Here is a 23382-nt window from a genome sequence, read left to right on the forward strand (position 1 = left end):
GGGGTGAAGTAAGAGTCAATAAATGTGCAGCCCTATGCTATTATTAAGGTCCTTTTTGCTATTTCTAGAAAAGCACTGATTTACTGAAAACAAACACAAGCAAATGGCAGAATAGACTAGTACAGACTCCTTGCCCCACAGTAGCCCCTACATGGGACACAGGTGAAGGAGAGAAAAGAGGATGTATATTTAATCCTCCACACTCTTGGATTCTAATACTGACAGTAGAGCAATCCCAAGCAGCCTAGACACAACAGCACCTGAACACAAATTTGAAAGCTTAATTTCCTTAATCTTCTCTCTACTTCCTCTGTTGTAACATCACTCATTAAGGTTTCATGGGAGGAAAATTAAAGGGCTGAAAAGGGTACACCAGAGTTGGCAGCTACCAAATAATATCAAGATAACAAGCTCAAATTACGGCAGTATTTGAGAAAGAAAGGATTGCAAGTGTAAAAAGGGAGCAACCTTAGCAACGAAGAGCTCGTCAATGATCTCAAAAGAGGAAAGCACGTAAATGATGGAAATGAGGACAGATTGTTTAATAATTATTAAGTAGCAGTAACAAGAAAACACAGAACCACAAGAGGAAAACAAAATAAGCAGTAGTTGATGGGATTCAAGAAAATACTTCACTGTTCAGTGCACCAGCATTAAAACAAAAAAAAGCCCTCAACAATGGAAATGTTAGCCATGCAAGATGCAAAAAAACAACTGACAGCCGATGACACTGGTAACGAACTGTTCAGTATCTGCTTCCATTTCAGTATTCCCTAGTGACGGCACCTCCAAGCAATTGTATTCACATCACTGACAAAGAAAGATCTCTGCAAGAAAAGAAAGAGCTAGAGCCTAATTTTTCTGAAACTGATGTTCACAGGTTCTCTGGACCCCAAAGACTTAAACTCTAAATATAAAAAACTGGTATGTTAACCTTATAGTAATATTAAAATTATTAAAATTATATATAAACTTAAATAAATAAAATTATTTTAAAAGCAGCTTCAAAAGTAACTGTAGTTGTTGATGTGAGAATTGGCAAACTGAAATGTCTATTTTTAAATAAATAGACAAGGAAGAAGAGAAGCAGCAAGAACTTCTTGAGCAGGGTCACAACCATTACTTTTCAATCCTAAAAAATCTTTTGGAACAAGTAATCAAACTATATTCATTTATGCCTTCCACAGTAACTAACACTAATATTGCAAAGTACAACTTATGTTAAAATCCTTGACAGTAGTGTAATGAAAAAGCAGTAAATCAAATGTCTTTATATTGATGTGTGATTGTCACAGGACATCCTTATAAGCAAGACAAACACAGCTCAGATTAAACAATTACTTTATAAATGCAGAGATACTCAGAGTTGCTGGAAAGAAAGAAAAAAAAAAAGAAGTCACAGTCTACTGCCAAAAGGGAAAGCTGTAAAGATGTTCTGCAGAAGTAGGTCCTAGGATAAGTTCCCTCAATATTCTAACAACTTTGGTTCTGGAATCAATAGACAATATGGAGTTTGACTGTCTCAGAGATCAATATTCAAATTTTAAAAATTATCTTGATAAATTAAAAAGTTATCTAGAAAAACAAAATTTAATTCCTGTAAGTAGAAGAATCATGCAAAACTCAAGCCTGAATCCATCACTGCAGCAAACACAATCACATATTTTTGATGCCTTGAACGCTGTAACATAGCAAAGGGCTATGAAGTATTTCACAGTTTAACTGCTTTACACTATTTATGCAATCTTTTTTTTCTCCAACACAATAGGGTTCTAACCCCTGTAGGGTGTGTTGGATCAAAAAAAAAAAAAAAAAAAAAAAAGGAAAAAAAAAAAAAAAAAAAGGGAAAAAAAAAAGAAAAAATCCACTACTCTCCCCAAAAAGGATTTTTAACTTGCTTCACATCTGTAAATCTTCTCCATGTTTTATCAAACCATACAATTCAGAAATTTGGCAGTCTTTAACAACTTAAAAGGGAAAAACACTGCCATCTCCTGGAGCAGGTGGAGCTGGCATTTCTTTGAATACCTGCATTCTGCTTTCCATCTTACACTGTTTTCTATGCACTGAAAAGAAACTTCAGATGTTGCATTTAAAAATAAAAGCAAAAGTCTACAGTGGCATATCATCTGCAAGATTAATCTCGGCGGCCTAAGTTCAGTAGCAACATAAAAACAGGTCTATTCATCCACCTTCCCAAGTTCTATATGCCTGAAAAACTTCATCAGCCCTCCCCAACATGCACAAATCCTGAACAGAAATCTCTGTAAAAGTAGCAGTTTGGACAAAATCCAACCGTGACAATTTATTTTCATTAAGCGAATGTCCTGGGTTGTAGTGTGGCATGTGCACAAAGTATTCTATCACCATCTTCATGAACTGCTGAATCCAATTGCTGGAGCAGTGTTTTCCCAGGCCCCCTCCCTCTGGGCTATCTTCTGCTAATGGCCCATCAGACGCCTTGCCCATGACTCATAGATAACTCCCTCCAGCAGTTGTCTCTGTTTAACGGGCCATCAAGGACCCCCTGCATGACTCATCATCCCATGGTGAGATGCTCTGCCCAGGGGAAGGAACCAAGCATTCCCATCTGGATATAATCTGGGATTTAGGACAGTAAAAGGAGTCCTTACCCACTGGATTCCCAGAGGACGAGAGCTACCAGACTTTTCTACAGGATCACTGTTTCAGGAAGACCACCTCATCTGGACTGCTTCCATCACCCTGCTCAGGTTGTATTCTGACTCTGTCCGTGGTCTTTTGTATTATTGCATTTATTTCACTTTCTTTTCCTTTCTTCCTATTAATTTGTATTTCTGACTTGGAGCCTCTCACTTGTTTTGCTTTCAAAACACTACAGAGAACAGCACAGTGGAGTTGTAGGTGACTCTTGGCCAACAGTTTCAAATCTTTCTGCGACGATCTTGCTTTTGCTATTCCTATCACCTGTTTTCACTGAACAGCTTTCAAAAACCAGCCTTTGAGAATGTACCAAATGGTTTATTACTATAACCTAGTCAAGCAAACATCTCTGCTCTACACTGAACTACTTGTACCAGTCCATAGGAAGGTACACCGTATCTACAAAATCTGTACCTATAAAATTATCAGGTAACTACTCCATCCTGTACCGTTTATGAGTTACAGCAGTATCCCCAATACCTCATCAGAAGTGCTTTACAATAAGGGGAACAAATAGCCTGTTATCAGTTACTACACCTAGTAGTAACAATTCTTACTGTAGGTAGCCTGCAAGCAGTGTTATATAAAGGCTCTTCCAGCCTCTCAGTAGCACTGTCTGCTCTAGTGCTCAGGTCCAGGGCTAATTTCAATCTACCTTAGGGGTCCAGTGCCAATGTCAATCCTGTCAATTGCTACCAGGCCTGAGGATGCAGCTCAGCTAAATTTTTTTTTGACTGGATTATATCTGAACTAGGACATAACGTAGCTGCAAATGTTTTGAAATTAGTTTTCTAATACTGACTAATAGAAAACAACATTTACACTTTTTCCTACTAATCCACGTTGGGAATATGAGGCCTTTTTGATTTCTATAGCTATTTAATCATTCTTCTGAATAACTGCACAGCTACCAACCCAAAACTTTCAGAGAAGCATCAGTACAGCACAAGGGCGGAATCAGGATGAAAGCAAACTGGCAGGATATTAGCATGTGTAGGATGGAAGAGCCAGCAGATAATCTTACACCACCACTTGGATACTACAGTCAAGAGTACACTTGACAAGTGCTGTTATTTCCTCCTGGTCACGTGAGCAGTACAAGTAATTTACTATGCCTCATGCTCACTCTTATCTCAGAATTTCAGTTAATTTCATGCTTTTGCCACCTTCTACTGTTCTGAGGTATTTTGCTTAGCCTCCTGAGTCATCTTAAGGGGTTTACACAGTAAAGAACAACTGACCCAACAGGATGAACTTTCACCAGATTGTTTTAAAAGTACTCTTGAAAGAAGACGGAAAGTGTTTTTCTTTAAACTTTCAGTTTAATTCTACAGTATTTGTCTTTCTTCTATTCTGCAATTACAGTTGAGATTCACAGGAATAACTTCAGAGGTTCTCAGCTACCAATGCTAAAACTCCACTTTTAGATAAACCCAAGTTAAAATTCTGGAATTTTGTTGCCATCATACTGCAGGTTTGTTCTGATGTGATGGATCTTTACAGAAGAGCAATTTAGGCACCTTAAAAAAAATCCTTAAAAATATAGTATCTTTAATTCAACAGTCAGTTTATTTTCTAAAATAAAAAAACCCCATGCATAATTCTAATATACAGACATCGATTCTTACCAAAGACATGTTTATAAATATTTCTTTCCTTTTAACGAAGATCGCTATCTACAATCCAGATCCTGAATGACAATCTGCTCAACTGTTTTTCAGGAAAACAGATTTCACTGAAGAAAATGTAGCTCCATATTGTTTCAGGTACTGGAAAACAAGCGTACTGCAGAACTAAGTAATGATCTCTTCAGGCACTTGCCATTTGGCTAACCTAAGTTAAGAGTTTCATTATTTATACAAAGCAACAAAATTGCAGTCGTTATAGCCTTCTTAGCTAATTTCCACAAGAAAAAAGGTGCAAATCCAGACATTTATGTCAGCCATCTTGCTAAGAGAAAATGCCGTATTTCTTCTCCAATTCTTCAACTGAAGCATCTTTTAATCCCATGTGGTTCACATGATTGAATAATACCTGTGTAACTGAAAAACAAAATCCCAACGTGAATCGTTTTTGTGATTCACACTCTTAACGTAAATTAGCCCAATTCTTTCCTTGGTGAGAGTAAGGGGCATATGGATTATACAGTTGAAATACAAATACATTTTTAAACTACTGGGAGGATGAACAAAAGTAGCAAAGCAAAACTCTCACTTTGTTTCAATGCCCAGGAGCTGCCTAACAACACTTCCTTAAAAGTGCATAATCCAGGCAACACACAGCTTTTCTTTACTATCTTGACACTATGCCACTACATGCAGAAGACAAATGTTAATGCCAGTGGCAGATAAACCTTACATCAGGTAAAGGCGTGAATGCCATTCGTAAGAGGCACTGCACTTCAGTAAGTCATTTTAAGGAGATTCACATTTCAAAAATTTTATAGTATAATGGTTATTAGTGAAACTCCACTGTAGATAGCAAATTTAAATTTACAAGGTTCCAGAGAAACGTTTTGCTTGTGCCTCACTGTTACATAGTCTGTCTGGTGTGCTAAATAAAGAAAAAAGTCTGACACAAACCCCGCTTTTATAAAGTATGAATTCAACCCAGCGTCAACACAAATTGCAAACTAATGTGAGTGATGCCTCCAGGACAGGATAGACAACCAGGCTGAGTGCTTTAGAGATGTCTGCATTCTTTTGCCAACAAAAAAGTCAAGATTTGCCAAGAAATAGTTGTAAATAGTGGAAACTGTATAGTCTGGATACTTTGGATCTCAGATGTAGGATTTCATACAAATTCATAGATTTGTAACATTACCAGCTACAAATTGACAAGCTGGCAAAGCTTATGTTATCAGAATAAAACACAGTGGTATTACTGATTAAGAGGATTTAGCTGTAGTTTTCTAGCCTAAACAATAAATAAGGAGTCAAAGAACTACGAAAAATTACATGACATTCATATTAACTTCTAGAACAATAAAAAGCTAGACAACAAAAGTGATTATTACATGCAATAAACAAGAACAGTGCTAAGTTTTACATATTTTTTGCCAGATTCTACAGTATCACAAAGTAAGTTTACAAAGACACTACCAAATTACTTACTTTTTTTTTCTGAACCTGACATAAACATTACTGCCATATCAAATCTTTTTAATTCAGAGAGCCTCTGGAGGATTTCAAGGATGAGCAACGGGTCCTCTTTCCTGAAGAAGATTATTACAAGTGTAAAAATAACCACTGTTGATTAGAAATATTCAGTAGCTGCAATAGAATTCCCTTCCCTTTCCTATTCCCTATCTTTATATCTTTCTTGTTCATTTGTCCATTCACAAAGCAAAAAGTCAATATCCAGAAACCTTTATGGAGTTATTATTGTTCTACTGAGCAAGAGTGAAGAAATATAAAAACCCAGACTGATGCAAACTGACTCCTGGTCACGTACAGAATACCTACTGCACGATTTAATGCTCACACCTGGCTGTAACATCACTACTTTTATATGTATCAGGTACTGTGAAAGGAAGCAGCATCTGTGGCCATAGGAAGCCCTTTCAAAAGCTGAGCCAATTACAGCTGCTTTAATTTTCATCCACACAAAAAATTCCTAGATTGTGTTTATGTTACATTTTCCTGGTCAACAGTAAACAGGCACTGCCTCTGTTACAAATACTAACAAATAGTGTTTTTCTTTCATAACTTCGCACTTCTTTTGGAGGGAGATATCTTACTCTTACCAGCAAACAATTTCAGCTTCCTTTTTACATTCTATCACCAAATGCAGGACTGTATCTCTAGGACAGCATTTTCACCCATTTGATGGGTATTTTACTTTTTAAGGAAACCAAGGGAAAGGCAAACATTGATTTATGCTTGCTTATCTCCATAAAAAAACACCAAAAAGCATCGAGTGTGCTTCTCAGGCAGTGTAATTCAGAAAAGCAGTGCACTGCCTCTGACAGACAAAACGAACTTTAGGACTCAAATGGCAGCATGAATGGAAATTCAAAAATAACTTGTCAGGTCCTGTCTTATCAGAACCTCAGTCTCCAACACACATTTGCTACAGGCAACTGTAAAATGCTAGCAGATAATTAAGTCTGAATGTGTCACAATAAGCATGGCATAAAACCAAAGCCCTCTGAATTTCTCAGCTTTAGAAAGGTAAAATAGAGGACAACGTGCAATTCTATGTGCTCTCAGAATACGCACACAGTAATATGAACAAAAGTTATTTCATACAGAATAATGCGAGTTTCTGGTGCTCTTCAATAAAGCACAATTCAACAACACTCAGTAAAAGCGTTTTTTCACTTCTTTTCTACCTTGATGTTTGAGTTTCACTTCTTAAGAAGCAACTATTGAGTAATTCCAATGATTTAATTATGTTCATATAATGCTGTGTGCTGGAAATAATTTTGTAAGCCCGAGGTTGGGACTAGAGAGAACATAAAAAACCCCCAAACACAAAACAAAAAACCAACCTTCCCCTACCAAAAAAATCCCCCCAAACCTTTCAGAACAGCAATAAGCAATGTAAAACAAAGGAGGAGTTAAACTTACTCAATGTAGAAGTCATGTAGAATTTTCAGGATCTGGTTAAACAAGTCTGGATCTAAGGACTTCTGAAACAGCTTTGCATAAAGCGAGGGTTCTATTTGCTATGGAAAAATTTAAAAAAGTTTATTTTAAAACAAAAAATACAACTGAGTCGTGAGAATTACATGTGCATTTTTAGAAGGACATGGACAATGCTGAAGTGCATGAAGGCAAAAAAACCAAATCCCACAATTTGATATCAAACAACAAATTTTGCTTGTTTGTTTGGGTTTTTTTGGTAACAGCAATTTCTAACTTCTCTTAAAAATTCTAAGTGATTTTTTTTTCAAAATATATGTAAGTAAAAGTACACATTAAGTAGACTGCTGTTTCAAGCATTTTCTCAGTTTAAAAACGTTGCTACCTCTAATTACCCTAGAAGTACTCAGTTGAAGAATTAGTATTTAGTAGAGCTATTAATGTATTTAAGTCTAAAGAACAAGGGCCTATATTTTTTTAAAAAATGCAGAGGCTGTACTTAAATAAAAGGATGCAAAAGAAGAAAAACTCAAAATGCACATAAGACTACTTATTGTTATGTGAAGACAATTAAGAAAAGGGACTGTTGTACACCTGAGACACTCTAAACATAGCTATCCCTTCCAGTAAGAGTACTGTTTCTTCAACTGATGTTGAAGAAGTTGTCTAAACACTGTTGACACCCTGTTTCATACCTTCAGGTACAAGTACATGTTTTCGGGGTAGTCTTTCAACTTCCTGAAGTCAGATTCAAGCTGGAAAGAATTTGCAGGAATGGGAGGAACTGGAGAAGCAGACATAAATGACCTTCTGATGTTTTTTTCTCTCTGTTTGCTTTCAGGAAAAGATGGACGCAATGTTGATGAATTACCTTTCACATTTACAGGCAGCCTGCAAAGGGATTTTGAAACACATAATCAAATCAACTTTTAAGGAAATTCTACAGTGAGACCTATCTGGAGATCTTTCCATTTACTAAAAGCTAAAATACTGAAAACTCTTTTAAAAAGAATGTGCTTTAGTGTAGCTTATTTTAAAATTAATTTAAAATTATATCCGATTCACCTTTTCTAAAAATCCACATCTGCAAATACTTAAATACACTCAGCCTCTCTCAACTTTGTATTTGGAAGTAACAGCATTTTATAGTATGTTTCTCTCATATACACCTGCCAAAAAAAACCCCAAACCACTTTTTCTGCAATTTCATAATGCAAAACAGTAACAATGTCAAACAGATAAATCAGTTTCAACACTTAAATGAGTAAATCTATTTTTTGTCCTATAATTTGTCCTTTAAGTCCATTGATTTTTCAGAAATTAAGAAATGGCTAAGAATATACTTTTTTCTTCAACACTTCACAGTAAATCCATCTAACTGAGCTAGAAAAGGTGGGTGGGACCAGTGTTTCTCACAAAAATTCTTCGGTAAGGATTCTTTATATTATCAGAATGAGGCAGTGTCAATGCAGTGGACAACGAGTTCTAAGACCGTGCAAGGATAACGGCTCTGTACTTCAGCCTGGTTTCAGCAAGAGAGACTTGAGTTTGCCTAAGTAACACAGTGTGACATAGAAACTGAACACATCTGAAGCTACCACCTGCCTCAGCAGAGGAATAGTGGTGACACTCATATGTTCCTCTTCTCTCACACAACTGGAGTACAAAGAATGCCTGAACTCTAATCAAAATGTCTTCTAAAAAACTACAAATAGAAGTTGTAAAAACAGCTAGGGAAGATGGAGTGCTCAAGCAAGAAACAGTACAGTATGCAGGGAAATATGAATTCCTTTGTATTTGCAATATAAGACTGAGTTTTCCATCTGACACTAAATAGATCATACATGTCTCAACCACTGTGTGGTTGAAGAGGCAGATGTGCAGTTTCTTTCAACATTTCCTTTTTACTTTAGATTCTCCAAAGGATCTTCAACAGCTCACCACATGCAGACGTCTGGAAATGAAGATTACATTTCAACTACATTTACCTTTTTAAAAGAGGATCAGAATTATTACACTTACTGTACTAGTGATGCATCACTGATTTCTTCTATTTTCAAGTGCTTTGCTTTTGGAATATCAACTGTAGTCAACAGATCATCCTGATCCAGAGTTTCTTTTTCTTCAACACTCACTGAATTCCTCCAGTTATTGACTAAAGTAGTGCTGGGCAAGTCACCATCTGATGTATCATCATCAATTTCTTCAATCTCTATTCTTCGCAATGGCTTCTAAACAGAGCACAGACCTCATGTCACACGTGGGCTCAACATAAGTGTTTGAACAGATGCCAGACACAGCTGTGTGTAATTTAAAATAATTGTATGATAACCAGTTACCTCTGCAGTGGTGCACAGAGAGGAAACTTTGCATAAAGGTAAATAGCAAAACCAGGAAACCATAAAACTCCACATGAAGCCTGAGATATTTTATTGCTTTTTATGATTTTTATTGCTTTACCCTCATAAACCAGTACATCCTTACCCCAGCAGATCTTCGTATGCAGTCTGTTTTCCCAGTAATAATTAAAAAAATGTGTACTTTTCTCTCCACTAAAGTTGAATAGGCAAGGTCTATCATATACTTTGCCCCATTATGTGGTCAAGCTTTGTAATTAAGCAAAAGAAAAAAAAATAATCAAACAACACAGGCCTTGGCCCACAACTTACAATTTTGACATAATAAATACCTGTAACTCAACTTTGCTGACTGACCAAATTACATACATCTTAAGATATGTAATTCCACCATATGCTAAAATACTTCAGTTTATTTAATCTCTGCATGATCTCATTTTTTACCATCACCCAGTGCCACAATCACAGGTCTTAGAAAAAAAGCTCTCAACACTTCTTACTTTAGAACTTCATTTCCTGAACAAGAACAGAGAATGCATTGCTCTAGAAAGAGGCAAATGCATATGATTAAACATACTCAACAATTTAGACTTCTAGGAAATGGCACTACTAAAAGCGCAGATGTTTCAGCTACACTTATTCTACCTCAACAGAATAACAAGAGGGATACAACCAACCTAGCATCTTCACTTAATTTAGCAGCCAAAGAGAACGCTTAATAAATGCAACTGACTACAGTATTTCAGCTACTTCACAATAAATTCATTTAGGTTTAAAGAAATAATGTTTCTAGTTACAGAGAGGACATAATACTCTCCCCTCCAAAAGGATCAAGATAATCACACATTTTCTATTAAAACTACCCACCTGAGTTATATTATTTATGAGGGCAAACAAAGGTTTTCATATAGCATCAGAGCATACACATACAAAATATGAGCACTCTTTGTACTTACACAACTCATTGCTGAATGTATGAAGAATAAATGTACTAAAAGAGGAAGCCTAATACACAAAGAAAGTTGGTATTATATTTTTTCATCTATAACTCATTCATCTGACTATAACCACTGATAATTCATAGTCCAAATATATTGCTTATTGAAAACCAATATCCAGCTGTCCTGCAGTTTATATGGATGAAAACACACGCTCAAAGCTCTTTGGAAAGCAGCTCTACGTGACAGCAGCCTATGATAAAAGTAGGCAACACGTCTTATAACCACCATGGCTGCTGTAAAAACTGCAAACAGCAGTAGAAATGAAGGAAAGGTAACCCAGAGCTTCACAACTCTCTCCCATTCACTCTCAGCTGCAATGTTACTATAGGCACAAGACAGGGTTTTGTGGCTGCCTGCCTATTCCACATTATAAATGTATGCATACACCACGTTTGCTAAGCATGGTACTGCAGCCTGAATGCTTACACCACCATGCCTGTCAACTTCAGCATTTCCATGTCTGTGTATGTTCTTGGAAAACATCAAAAGATTAAATTTATAAATATTTGGCTTTCCACGGGCAAGGCTATCCATCAGGGGTTAGTTTACAATATAAAATATAGATTTTAACTCTAAGCTCTACTTTTCCCATCCTTATAGAAAGCAATTCACATAACAACTTACTGTTGATTTAATCTGTAATGGATTATCAATCATTTTCACTATATTTTTAATTTCCTCTTCTTTAATCAATATTGCAGGATATTCTTGGTGAGTCCGCTGCTCTTTCTCAGCTAATTCCTAAAAAACAATGGCAAGTTGTCCAAAAGATCAGGTGTTTCATGAATAAATACAAGGTACGCTAGAGATAATGTAATAAAGAATGAATATAAGGTATGTTAAAAATAACGCAATAAAGAATAAAAACCTTCTAGTACTATAGCCTTACAGAAAACTCCCAAACAAACAAAACCCCACTGTACCCAAATAAGCATACATACATTCCTTATTTTTGTGAGTTCATTTATTGCTTGTTTATTTCCAGGTTCCAGCTTCAGAACAGCTTCAAAATCTGAGTGGAAAACAACACATAAACAGTAGATATTTCAAGTTACAACATACACGTGGCAGATTTTTAAACCTTCTATTTTCCTTTCAGAGCTCTAAAAATAATTAAAGGCAGGTAAGTAACAGAATGGGCAAGGTTGGAAGGCCAGTGGGTCATCTGGTCCAACCTCCCTTCTCAAGCAGGGTCATCCTGGAGTGCAATGCATAGGACTGCATCCCAACAGTTATTGAATATCTCCAGCAAGGGAGACTCCACAATCTCTCTGGGCATTCTGTTCCAGTGCTTGACCACCTCCACAGTAAAGAAGTTCTTCCTCACACTCAAGTGGAACTCCCTGTGCATCAGTTTCTGCCCATTGCCTCTTGCCCTACTGCTTGGAACCCCCAAGCAGAGCCTGACTCCTTCCTCTTGACACCATCCCTTCAGATAGACATTGGTGATAGACACTGGCGAGGTCACCCCTCAGTCATCTCTTCTCAAGACTGAACAGCCACAGCTCGCTCAGCCTTTCCCCATAAGAGAGATGCTCCAGTCTTCTGATCATCTTTGTCACCCTCTGTAGGACCCACTCCAGGAGCTTCATGTCTCTCTTGCACTGAGGAGCCCAGAACTGGACACAGCACTCCAGATGTGCCTCACCAGGGCTGAGTGGAGGGGCAGGATCACCTCCCTGCCCCTGCTGGGAATGGTCTTCCTAATGCAGCCCAGGATCCCACTGGCCCTCCTGGCCACAAGGGCACTGCTGGCTCATGGACAGCTCGTTGTCCACCAGGTCCTTCTCCCGGCAGGTCAGCCCCAAGCCTGTGCCCCAAGCCTGTGCCCCAAGCCTGTCCTGGTGCAGGGGTTATTCTTCCCCACGTGCAAGACCCTGCATATGCCTTTTCTCTCCAATCTGTCAAGATCCTTCTGGAAGGAACACAGCCCCTCTGGGCTTCTCCAAGCTTTGTGTCATCACTCAACTTGCTGAGAAGCCATCTGCCTCTTCATCAAGTCACTGATGAAGAAGTTAAACCACAATGGGCCCAGGATTGAACCTTGAGTGACAGGCCTCCAATTAGACCCTGTGTCAAGTTGGAGGCCTGTCACTGATTAACCATCTGGGTTCTGTTTGTCAGCCAGTTCTCAATCTACCTCACCGTCCCCTTATAAATCATCGTAATACCTATATCACGACCTACCTTTTCAAAGAACTTGTCAAACTATTTCTTACTACTTATCACAAACAGCAACAGCTGTAATTTCACACAAAACTCTCTTCCCATTATGTGGGCACCAACTCAAGAGTTTTTATACATACTCAGTGAAATCCAACATAAACCGCTTAATTCTTAACTTTTGTACTGATAATCTCAGTAAGACAGAACAAAAAAAGACCAGGATGTACTTATACTGATCTCTTACCTACCACATTTAGGCTAATTCAAAATCATACCTTGAACAGCTTCCTTTAGCTTTCCGAGAGCAACTCTGGCAGCTCCTCTTCTGGCAAAAGCTTTAGAATAGGAAGCATCTAAGAGCAGAGCTTGTGTGCAGTCATCTTCTGCCTCTTTGTACCTCAGCAAAAGTATAGTACAAAATTAATAATCAGTTTCAAGAGGCAGTTTCAACTGAAAAGACAGAGCTACCCAAACTAATTAAAATATAGAATATCATTACCTACATACATAAACATATCACTGAGCTAAAATGTGAATTAAAAAACTCCCATAAAATATGTTTTCTCAGCACCTTGAAATTTAAGCTGTATCTTTTGGTATCTCATAATGAAGTGCAGACTCTTTCTAGCCTTACAAAAATTCACATCCTCTGTAAAGAAGAAAAAAACACTTAAAGCTTGTCAGAGCAGAGTCTTCTTTAAAAATTCACTAACAGCCTTAAAATCAAAGTTAGTACCATGGCTTTGTACTTCTGAAAATCAGAAATACCATTACAAACAAAGAAAACGTACCAGCGAGGAGAAGCATGTATGCATGAGAATAAATTTCTTTACATTCTGAATTCTGCGACTTGTCCTTAACTATTTCAGAATGAGAACTCAGAATATCCTTGCATTAATGTCATTTGCTTCATTTTAAGATTAAATTTCCTCATCCCGTTTATATTGTTACATTAGATCATGATTCCACCATGTGCTTATTAAAATATTTTCATTCATTCCTCTTCTCCACGTTCAAACTATCATTAAATTTATGCAAATTAATTTTATTTGGCTGTTCTCATCAGTACTAGTAGTTTGTAAAAATACCAATGGGCTTTTGTTGCATTTTATGTTTGGTCCTCTTTCAAATGTAAAGACCCAGGATACAAGATTTATCATATGGAATCAATTTTCTTGCTTGGTCATTCAATTGAAGTATTGCTTCCTCTGAATCTCACAGAAGATTATTTACACTCTGATGTCCTTTAAATTACAAGTGTTGTGTCAGAAATACTATCCATGCAACCCATCTTACCCTAATTGGAGACCAATATACTGTCTCTACAGATACTGAGCCATGTCACATTAAAACAGACGACCAACAAAACACTCTGCTCTCTGCTTCTCATGCTACCAATTTACAAGTTTAAAATTACCACACCATCACAGAGTCAAAAGAAGTTCACGCCTAAAAACTGTCCATATGGAACTTATCTAATTTGCTGGAAAGCATGAATTTCCCTACAGTTTCTGGGTTATTTGCATAAAACTTAATTAAAATAAACAAGCAACACATATAGGCCTCTATCAGTGAAGTTAAAAAAAAAAAAAAAAAACATTTTTAAAAGGTAACAATTTCCAGGAAAAGCTTTTATTCATTTCCTCCAAAGTCAGAAGTTATAATCCACTTCTTTACACAGTATAACATTTTGTAGCTGATTGGGTTTCATAGTCAAAGACAAAGCTTTGGGCAGTTCATTTCAGAAAAGTGAATATCTGAATTTTGCACACATAAAATAACAAAAATCCAACCTCAGAAACCATTCTTTCATACTGGTGCTATTTTACTCTCAGAATTTGCTTCCTACAAATTGCGTTTCAAGACCACGCATACAGATTTGTTCCCTCTCCTTTACTGCTTTCAATGTGATTTATTCTATACTGAATTCTAACAAAAATAAGGAGTGACAGTAATTCAACTTGAGTAAAAATCGGCTGGATCATTATTCTTCCTGATTTACAACAAACAAACAATACAGCGTGTGAAATTCCACTTACTTCTCAATCTTTAGGTAGGCCATGGCTCTGTTAGCTGGCAGTAGCGCATTGGTGCCATCTGCTGCAATACCACGGGTGTAACATTCTATTGCAGCCTCGTACTTCCCTTCTTTGAAATAACCATTACCCTGGAATATTGAGGTCAGAAAAAAAACAAACCAGCATTAAGAAAAATCTAGTGCAATGAACTTTCTCTTATCCTTTTTTGCAGAGAGGGTCACAACATTATGAAGATGAATCGCAAAGGACACCCACATCAGGACAGACAGTTACGGCACATTTCTTCCCATCTAAGTTTGGAGGCAGAATACAAGAAGTAATTTAATACTTTCTCTAATACTTCAAGGATAAGAAAAACTTTGCTACGGGCATAGCTCAGACGCAGACTTTCAAGTCTACAACTTGTTAGTTAACTCCATGCCTGATGTGCAGGATAACCTACCCTGTACCTCATGAATTTAAACACAAGCTGAACGTTTACAATTCCTCTTTCAAGATACTCATCTTTATCCTGCTCCATAAAACTTATCCTCAAATATACTTGGGTCCAAATGGTGTTGCTGTTTTCTAATTAATGCTCCATACAAGAAAATTACATTACTTTTTTATTTGTTTGTTTCTGGGGGACTAAAATTACCTTTTGTTTCTCAATACTAATTTGAAGCTGCACATCTTCTATGCTACTACTCTACTGACTGACAAAAAGACAGAAAGGCCATAATGCAGACTTGACAAGGATCCATGTTACCAGGAACAAGCCTGCAGTGAGACAGCTCTGCTGCCAATGAAGTACTGCACTAGACTGAAATTTCCCTTCTGAGACCTAAACTCTAGTTCCTTAATGCATACCTTCATTCTTGACTAATTACTTCTTACAACCAGTGTAGCAAACCTGAATAATGATAAGTCAGAAGTTACATAGCTAGATAAGTGAACAGAAAAATTTTGGTTTACTTGGTAATGTTATTTTTTTCTTCAAAGAGTGATGAGAGGGACAAATCAATAAGCCAACCATGAGTCAAGACTGTGTATCCAGAAATACATTTTTACTGTCATTGTTGCCTGCACACCAAAGTCCTTTTTATAACTACTACTCATCATGTAATCAGAGGTTTGAAAACAAGAAACAGTCCACAACTCCCCGTGGACAAGCAAGCATCAAGATACTTATAATAATGGAGAAATGAGATCTTTGTGAAGTGCAGTTTAAGTCCAAGTTGTCTTACCACATATTTGAAATTTTGCATATACAATTTGGGCTGTAAAAGCTACATTTTATAATTATTCCTCCAGACAAATCCAAACAGAACTCACTGTTCCATTCACCTTCCTAGAGGCCAAAATGGAAAACATTTAAGGTAACATCAAGGACATTCCATGTATGAAGTTCAAGGCAGTATCAGCTTTAATTTATACATTTTCCTAACTAATAGCACAACACAACCCTTTTCTTTGCTAAGTTTCTCCTGTTCCACCAGAACCTCTGACCTACCAGATCCTTCTCTGCAATTGCCTTCTGCTTGAGCTGCTGGTCTTCAATGCGCTGCTTCTCTTCATCTGTTAATCCTGTTCTGACTGCATCTTCAAACTCTTTCTGTTCTGAATTTTCTTTTGCTGACAGAGCCTGTAAAAATATTTTTTCCCTGCAATAAGTATTTCCCCACTTAAACGTTTTCAGAAAATAAATTACAATCATTTCTAAACTTTTAAGACAAGAGAATCTGCCAAGCTTTTTAACAAAAGTGCCTGTGTTGTAAATTAAATGCAAATTGAAGATTCAGTTAAAAAACAATTTGAAATTGTTTCTTGAAAACATATTTGTATGAGGGACTGCAAGTCAGAATAATGCTTGGTAAATAAAAAGTATGTAACTTCTGAAGCACAGTGTGAAATGACTCATGGAACCTTCAACAAAACCTTTGTATACAGTCCAATTCACATTTCATTTATTTCTTCAGTTACTGGAGACTGCATCTTCATTCTGAAATATTTTTTTCATGCACTGCCAAAAATACAGTTGAAGAGGTGTAACTAAATTCATACAGAAGTGACAGGTGAGCCTATATTTACAAAGGTCATCATAATTTAAAATCCTCCTCCATGTCATGAAAGGGATCTAACTTGCACTAGAGTATTTTGTTCTCTTCTTAGAACAACTTCCTGGTTTGCTTGACTACAGCAACCAGTGGGACTACAAGCAGGCTAGCAATGCAGTATTATGACCAAGAGAACATGAAGGTTCTCTCATGTGCTGTGCTACCTTATACCAAAGCACTAAGCATGATTAAAAAAAGCATTAACACAGGAGGTAGAAAATGGGGCAAAATTAAAAAAATCAACCAACCAACCCACCAAAACCCAACCAACCAACGAAAACCAACCAACAACAAGAAAAAATTCAAAAAATGCCCAATGGTGCACATATGCAGTCTCAGTCTGCAATCCACTCTTACATTGATATCTGCATATGTGTGAGTTTCTTCAAAAGAAACTCCATTAAAGATTTTGACCTCAGTGAACTTCAGATGCCAGAAAAAGCACGTGAAAATTTGTTGAATCAGTTCTTGTTATAAAAATTGACACAAATATAAACTAAACAGAGTGTATTAATTTATGTTAGGGCCTATTAACCTTATTACCTGATTAATTTTCTTCAGTTCATTTTTTGCTTCAAAGTTGTTTGCATCCAGCTCCAAAACTTTTTCATAATCTATCAGAAGACCAGAAAAATATGTTTCAGGTAGGAAGCACAGACCACTAAGCAGAGCATTCTTTTGAGATAAACCTTTTTGTAGTTACCCAAGAAGCCTGAGATATTTCAAGGAATACGTTATTCTAAAATAGTTAAAGCTGAATTATTCCAGAACTAAAATCATCTACTGCTATCATTTGACTTGCTACTTGAATTTTACCTTGCCAGAAGAATATGCAACATGGTATTTCATGTCTCTGTTTATAGGAAACGAAAATTAAATTCCTACATCAAAGAAGCAGATCACACAAGTTTGTATGTATTTTAAGCAAAGAATTTAAGAAAGACCCACCTTCTTTAGCACCTTGAAGATTTTTCAAAGCAAAGCGAGCTGCCCCTCTTCTCGCATAAGCCTTTATGTAATTTCTATCTAAAGCAAGGGCTAAATTGCAGTCAGACTCTGCAACAGAAAACCTATCAAAAAAAAAATGAGTAGGTTGGACACATCCAGGTAACAAACCCCAAAACTTCAGTAGTTTATCTTACTCTGAGGCTCTCCAAGTTCTTGATAACATGGAAATCTTACATGCTTCAGAAGGGGCACAAACCAAGTATTGACACATTTCTTGATTCCAAATATATTAAAACAAGAAAGGAAAAGAGCAGTCAAGAATCTCCACTGCTGCAGAGAGAATGACCAACTCCCCTGTATCCTTTCTTCACCTAAAACTAATCAAAGCCTTAGAAACAGAGCTCACTGAAAGGCAATTTAACTCTCTCTTCCTCTTTTTTCTTCAAATTTTACACTGTAACACATGAGGTGGTGAACTGCAAGTGTGCAAGCCAAGGAAAAATTGATGAGGGAGACTACCAGATTGCTTCTCTTGGCCATTCCTATTTTGCTTTGAAACTGGATGGCAGGTTGCAACAATGACCTTACACAGACTGCATCACAGCATGATGCAGAATTTAATCAAGAATTAAAAGTAGACCAAAAATCTGAAGGTAGCATTTAAATTATGAAAATACAACAGATTTAACAATGCAAGTCTTACTTTTTCATTCTATAAAAAGCTGATGCTCTGTTTGTGGGCAATACTGGATTGTATGGATCAGAATGCATCCCTCTAGTATAGCATTGTATAGCTTCATCAAAGTTTCCTTGTTTAAAGTAGTTATTACCCTGTGAATAGAAAAAAGCATTTTCAGCAAGTTACTGTACATTGGCAGACACATTGCTGATTAAAAACCTAAAAAATAGAAGTATTTTAGAAATGTTAAATATTTTTTGTTCAAAATTTCTCATGAAGTACTGCTTTACCATGAAATATGCCTTCTAACTAATATATTAAATGCACCACATTAAATGTTTTTCATTAAATATTCTATAACACGGGTCTATAAAATACTCATTTTCAGTATCTCTAGGTCATTTCCAGAAACCTGTAACAAGCATGCACATAGCTACTTAAATTACTGAATGTGTTTTTTTTTTTTTAAGTTTTTAGTAACTAGGTTTGGCATTTTTGCTTTCCAAATCAACATTCTCACTTCTGCCTCCTCTGGGACACAACTTTTATCTCATGCACCCTCAATGACCTCACTGCAACCAAGATAATAACAGCCAAAGATTTCTTAACTTCTCAGTGTAGACTGCAGATTACATGTCAAGGAATTCTCACAGCAGCAGGAATACAACACAAACATCATCCACATATACAATTTAAAACAACCAACCCACCAATCCCACAAAAACCCAAACTAAAGCTAAAACTACTGAAGTCAATACTGACTGACAGATGGGTTAGGTGATTGCTTGCAAACAAAGAAGTCTATGAAAAACACAGAAGCTGCTACACAACTTAGTCTCTTTCTCATGGCAATGAAGCCTGAGATAGACCTCTCTCTACATCCCACCCTACTAGGTAAAACTGGACCAGTATGAACTTGCAAAGCAGTTCACCCATCATTTCCAGATGCACTGGCATCACAAAGGGAAGATTTTTAAGGTCTTGTGGATTTAGTTTGGGGCACTCAGATGTTGTGTTCTGGTAAAAAACAGTCTGCTCTATATAGCAATTCTATACAGCCATTCAAGTTCTCAAAGCAAAACATCACCAACACATTTGTCATCGCAAGCATGTGTTAATTAGAATCTGCCAGGCTTGCTGCTACTGACAATTAGAAGGAATAGAACTGCAGTGAGAATTCTCTATTTTGGAATAGTGGGCAGGGAAGCAGACAGAAAGACTTCCAAATAAGCAATTATTTTACCAGATGTGTGGTCTCAGTGTACTCAAATACTCCTGTACCCAAATTACTACTTCACCAATAATAAACATCTATAATTGTATAACCTTTTCCTTCTCTGCAAGAGCCTTTTCAGCATCTACATGAATTCCATCTTCTTCAGAGTCTGATTCTGGAGATACAGAATCATGAGTACTATCTTCTTTATCAAGTTCTTCAAGTATTTTATCCTGGAATCAGAAAAAAACCCCAAACTGTTGGCTGCATTATAATTTAACACTACAAAATAATACAAGCAAGACTTTATTAATGTGTCTTCTACATACTGACAGTTGTGTTTAGTCTTATATTCTACTATAATTATGACATTTTAATAGGCCTTTGTTAAAACAGTATTTTTCCCCTTAAACTCAAATTCAATCTGCTGGATGAAAGCACAGTCAGTAGAAAACCAAGTTTTTATCAATATTCCAAATATTAAATGTGTAATCTTTCTGGGAGAAAGCGACCCCACGTTCATACAGTACCCAACACAGTAAGACACTGACAGGTGGACTGAATTCTCAGCACTGTAACAAAATCTTATTTAACACAGAATCAACTGGAGACAAGACTCAAAACAACAAAGCAAATCTTAAGACTCACCACATCAAGTTTTCCCCATGCTTCATAATCATAAGACTTGATCTTGTTTTTCTTGTTTTCCTCAGAGGTTATCTTGGAAGGGACTTTATTTTGGCTTTTCTTCTTTTTCTTAAAAGCCTTGTTTCGAATTGGTGGCAAGTTCTAAATTTAATTAAGTAAATTATTATAAAACAGATGTGTGAAAATCACTTGCACTGAAGAATGTACAGCATATGTATCCAGACAGTGTATCTATCAAGTGGCTAGTTTTATTTTAAAAATCCATCCACCAAGCTGTTCTCATGAGCTCTACAAAACCACTAAGAATAACAAGCACAACTCTTTCAACACATAACAGAAAATATTACATGTATGATATGAAACTGAGTTTTAGAAGACAACTCTCTCCAGAGTATCACTGAAGAATCACTTCAATATACTAAATGTCAGCAGTAAATTAGGAATACTGATGCTGCAAGCAAATACTTTCACAGATCTACCCAGAACTGATAAAAAATATACTGGCCTCATCACCTTCAGAGGCTACTGCCCCACAGCTCTGTTGGTAGTACAGTTTATGGAGCAATCTCTGGTTTACTTCAGGTGAAGAACACATCATAGGTTAGTTCATACCTTCTACTCAGATATTTTAAGCCAACAAATGTAATTTTGCTAATGCAAAACATAATTATTATAAACACTATCACAGTATGAATAGCTGAGTTGACTCTGGTCTCATGTTTTTTTACCTCTTCTGGGACCCCACTCTGTTTCCTGAGTTCAGAATCCACTTCTTTTATATCTTTTTCCCAGCTCTCCAATTCTCTCATAAAATCCTGCAGCTCTTCAGCATTTTGCTTCACTTGCAGCTGCAGTTCTATCGCTTTACTTGGTGCACTCATCATAATCTGTCAAAATTTGAGGAAAAAAGGCTTCTAGAAAGTTGGAAGCATGTAGTGAAGGAAGTTAGCTACTTCAGAATTAAGAAGTCTGACTCTTATGCCAGTCAGACTTCCCAATAGCATGGTATAAACATTAAACACTAAGAGACTAAAAAGAAACACAATTTAAATGTCTCTGAAAAAATGAAAGGAAGCCATATTATTCAGATAAAACAAAGTATATCATAAAAAACAGCAATTCATGTTTTCTAAACTAAATATGAGTTAAAGCATCCAACAAGTCAATGGTAGCCCTGAAATTGCAAGCAAGTTCCTGAAACACTGTTTAATAATTATTAACACTTGACTATCTTAATAAATTTCGTTGTCTCAATTTTGTCGTCTTAACTGAAAGAAGTTTAATTATCACAAAAATATTCAAGTAACAATTAAAAAGTAACCTTAAAACAATGGTTACAATTCAGAAAGAAACCCCACACTTGTACAGTTCGTGGCACAAAAATCTGAAAGGACTAAGCAAACATGTTTTGAAAACAATCATGATTAAGTAACTCATGATAAGCTAAACACAAACTTAGACAAAGTTATGAACGGTTGCTAACAATAACCTCTGCAAGCTTCTGGATCTGTTACAAGCTTCATGGAAGTATAAATAAACTATTTGCAGAGATACTACACATAAAGTTTTTAAGGAAGAAAAAGGTCTAGGCTATTTAACATGCTTTATTTAACATTATTTTTAACACCTGGGCAATAACCTAGTAGCACAACAATATCAACATTTATGAGCCAAACAAAGCTAATGATTTCTGTGGTACAATGTGCTGTAGATAATTACAGACAAGGGTCTCAAAGAGATGGAAAAACATGCTGCATGATTATTAGTGAACTAATGCTACCAAAGCAGAAATGTTTTTACATGCTCAGGAGTAAGCAGCTGAGCAGATACCCTCATCCAGTAGTTGTGTTTCTCCCTAGCTCATACACAAGTGCTGCCATTATTATCCCGAGCCACGTATTATTAAGTCTATTTGAAACAAAACAGAAAGAAACTTTCAGTGTGAGTGAACCCAAAAATATATAGCTTTCGTCACATTTCCAATTAAGGAGCTTACTGTGTTTTTTGCCACTTTCAACTGCTATCCCATACCAAATTACCACTGCAATATTCACTCTTAATTTCGTGCAACTTGGGCATGGACACATCACATATTCCATGCAGCCTAGCATTTCCAGGGAGCTAGAACAAGAAACTTTAAAAGACGCAAAAACCCCCCTTGTAATCTGCTGAACTTTTCCCTATCTCTGACTAAAACAGTTTTCTCACGCATGCGAAAATCTAACATGAAACCTGGCTGTTTGTTCTCCGCCACTCTAAAGCACCCAGCTCAAGTATGTAAAGTCACACAGCTCCGTTACACACTAGCCGCATACAACTTAGCAACGACCTTAACCCCCGCACTGACAGCGGCGTCTGCGGCACAGCTCTTACACCCCTCAGGGCACTTTTATTCCAGACTCAACACTGAGCCCTTCCAACACCCGAAGGCTGCTGGTTCCAGCGGTTCCCTTGGAGCGGCAGCCCAGGCCCGCCCTGGAGCGGGCCCCGAGGCCGCGCCGCAGGAGGCGCCGAGGCAGAGCAGCCCCTTGGAGCCTCAGCACCCGCAAGCTGCAAGCGAGGCCTTGGCTCCATCAGGGCGTGCTCCGCCTCACTACCTCGCGCGGCCAAGCCGCCCGTGGACCACAGGGGGGATGCGGCTGCGGGTCGGCGCCGCCAGGGCACCGCACACTCGTCTCGTCCCGTCCCGTCCCGTCCCGTCCCGTCCCGTCCCGTCCCGTCCCGTCCCGTCCCGACCCGTCCCGTCCCGACCCGTCCCGTCCCGACCCGTCCCGTCCCGTCCCGACCCGTCCCGTCCCGTCCCGACCCGTCCCGTCCCGACCCGTCCCGACCCGACCCGTCCCGTCCCGTCCCGTCCCGTCCCGTCCCGCCGCGGCCTCACCTGCGCCACGCGCAGCCCCTCCGGCCACCGCCGCCCGCGCGGCCCAGCCACTCCCAGCGTGCAGCGCGGCCCCCGGCGCCTGG

General features: G+C 37.7%; 1 protein-coding gene across 1 annotated transcript; it reads right to left on the reverse strand.

The window, feature by feature from the left end:
• Nucleotides 1-4227: 4227 nt before the first annotated feature.
• RPAP3 (RNA polymerase II associated protein 3) lies at nt 4228-23378 on the reverse strand. The gene is made up of 17 exons (XM_066183145.1): nt 23300-23378; nt 21147-21305; nt 20419-20559; nt 19881-20003; nt 18579-18706; nt 17876-17997; nt 17471-17541; nt 16324-16455; nt 14832-14959; nt 13068-13189; nt 11568-11638; nt 11251-11367; nt 9291-9499; nt 7964-8159; nt 7254-7351; nt 5796-5896; nt 4228-4724 (listed from the first exon to the last, which is right to left on the reverse strand). The coding sequence occupies exons 2-17, from the start codon at nt 21300-21302 to the stop codon at nt 4633-4635; spliced, it is 2007 nt and encodes a 668-aa protein (XP_066039242.1). The 5' UTR covers nt 21303-21305; nt 23300-23378; the 3' UTR covers nt 4228-4632.
• Nucleotides 23379-23382: the final 4 nt, after the last annotated feature.

Source organism: Chamaea fasciata, unplaced genomic scaffold (genome assembly GCF_029207755.1).
Source record: "Chamaea fasciata isolate MVZ Bird 193981 ecotype frontalis unplaced genomic scaffold, bChaFas1.0.hap1 SCAF_5, whole genome shotgun sequence".
Lineage (NCBI taxonomy): Eukaryota > Metazoa > Chordata > Aves > Passeriformes > Sylviidae > Chamaea > Chamaea fasciata.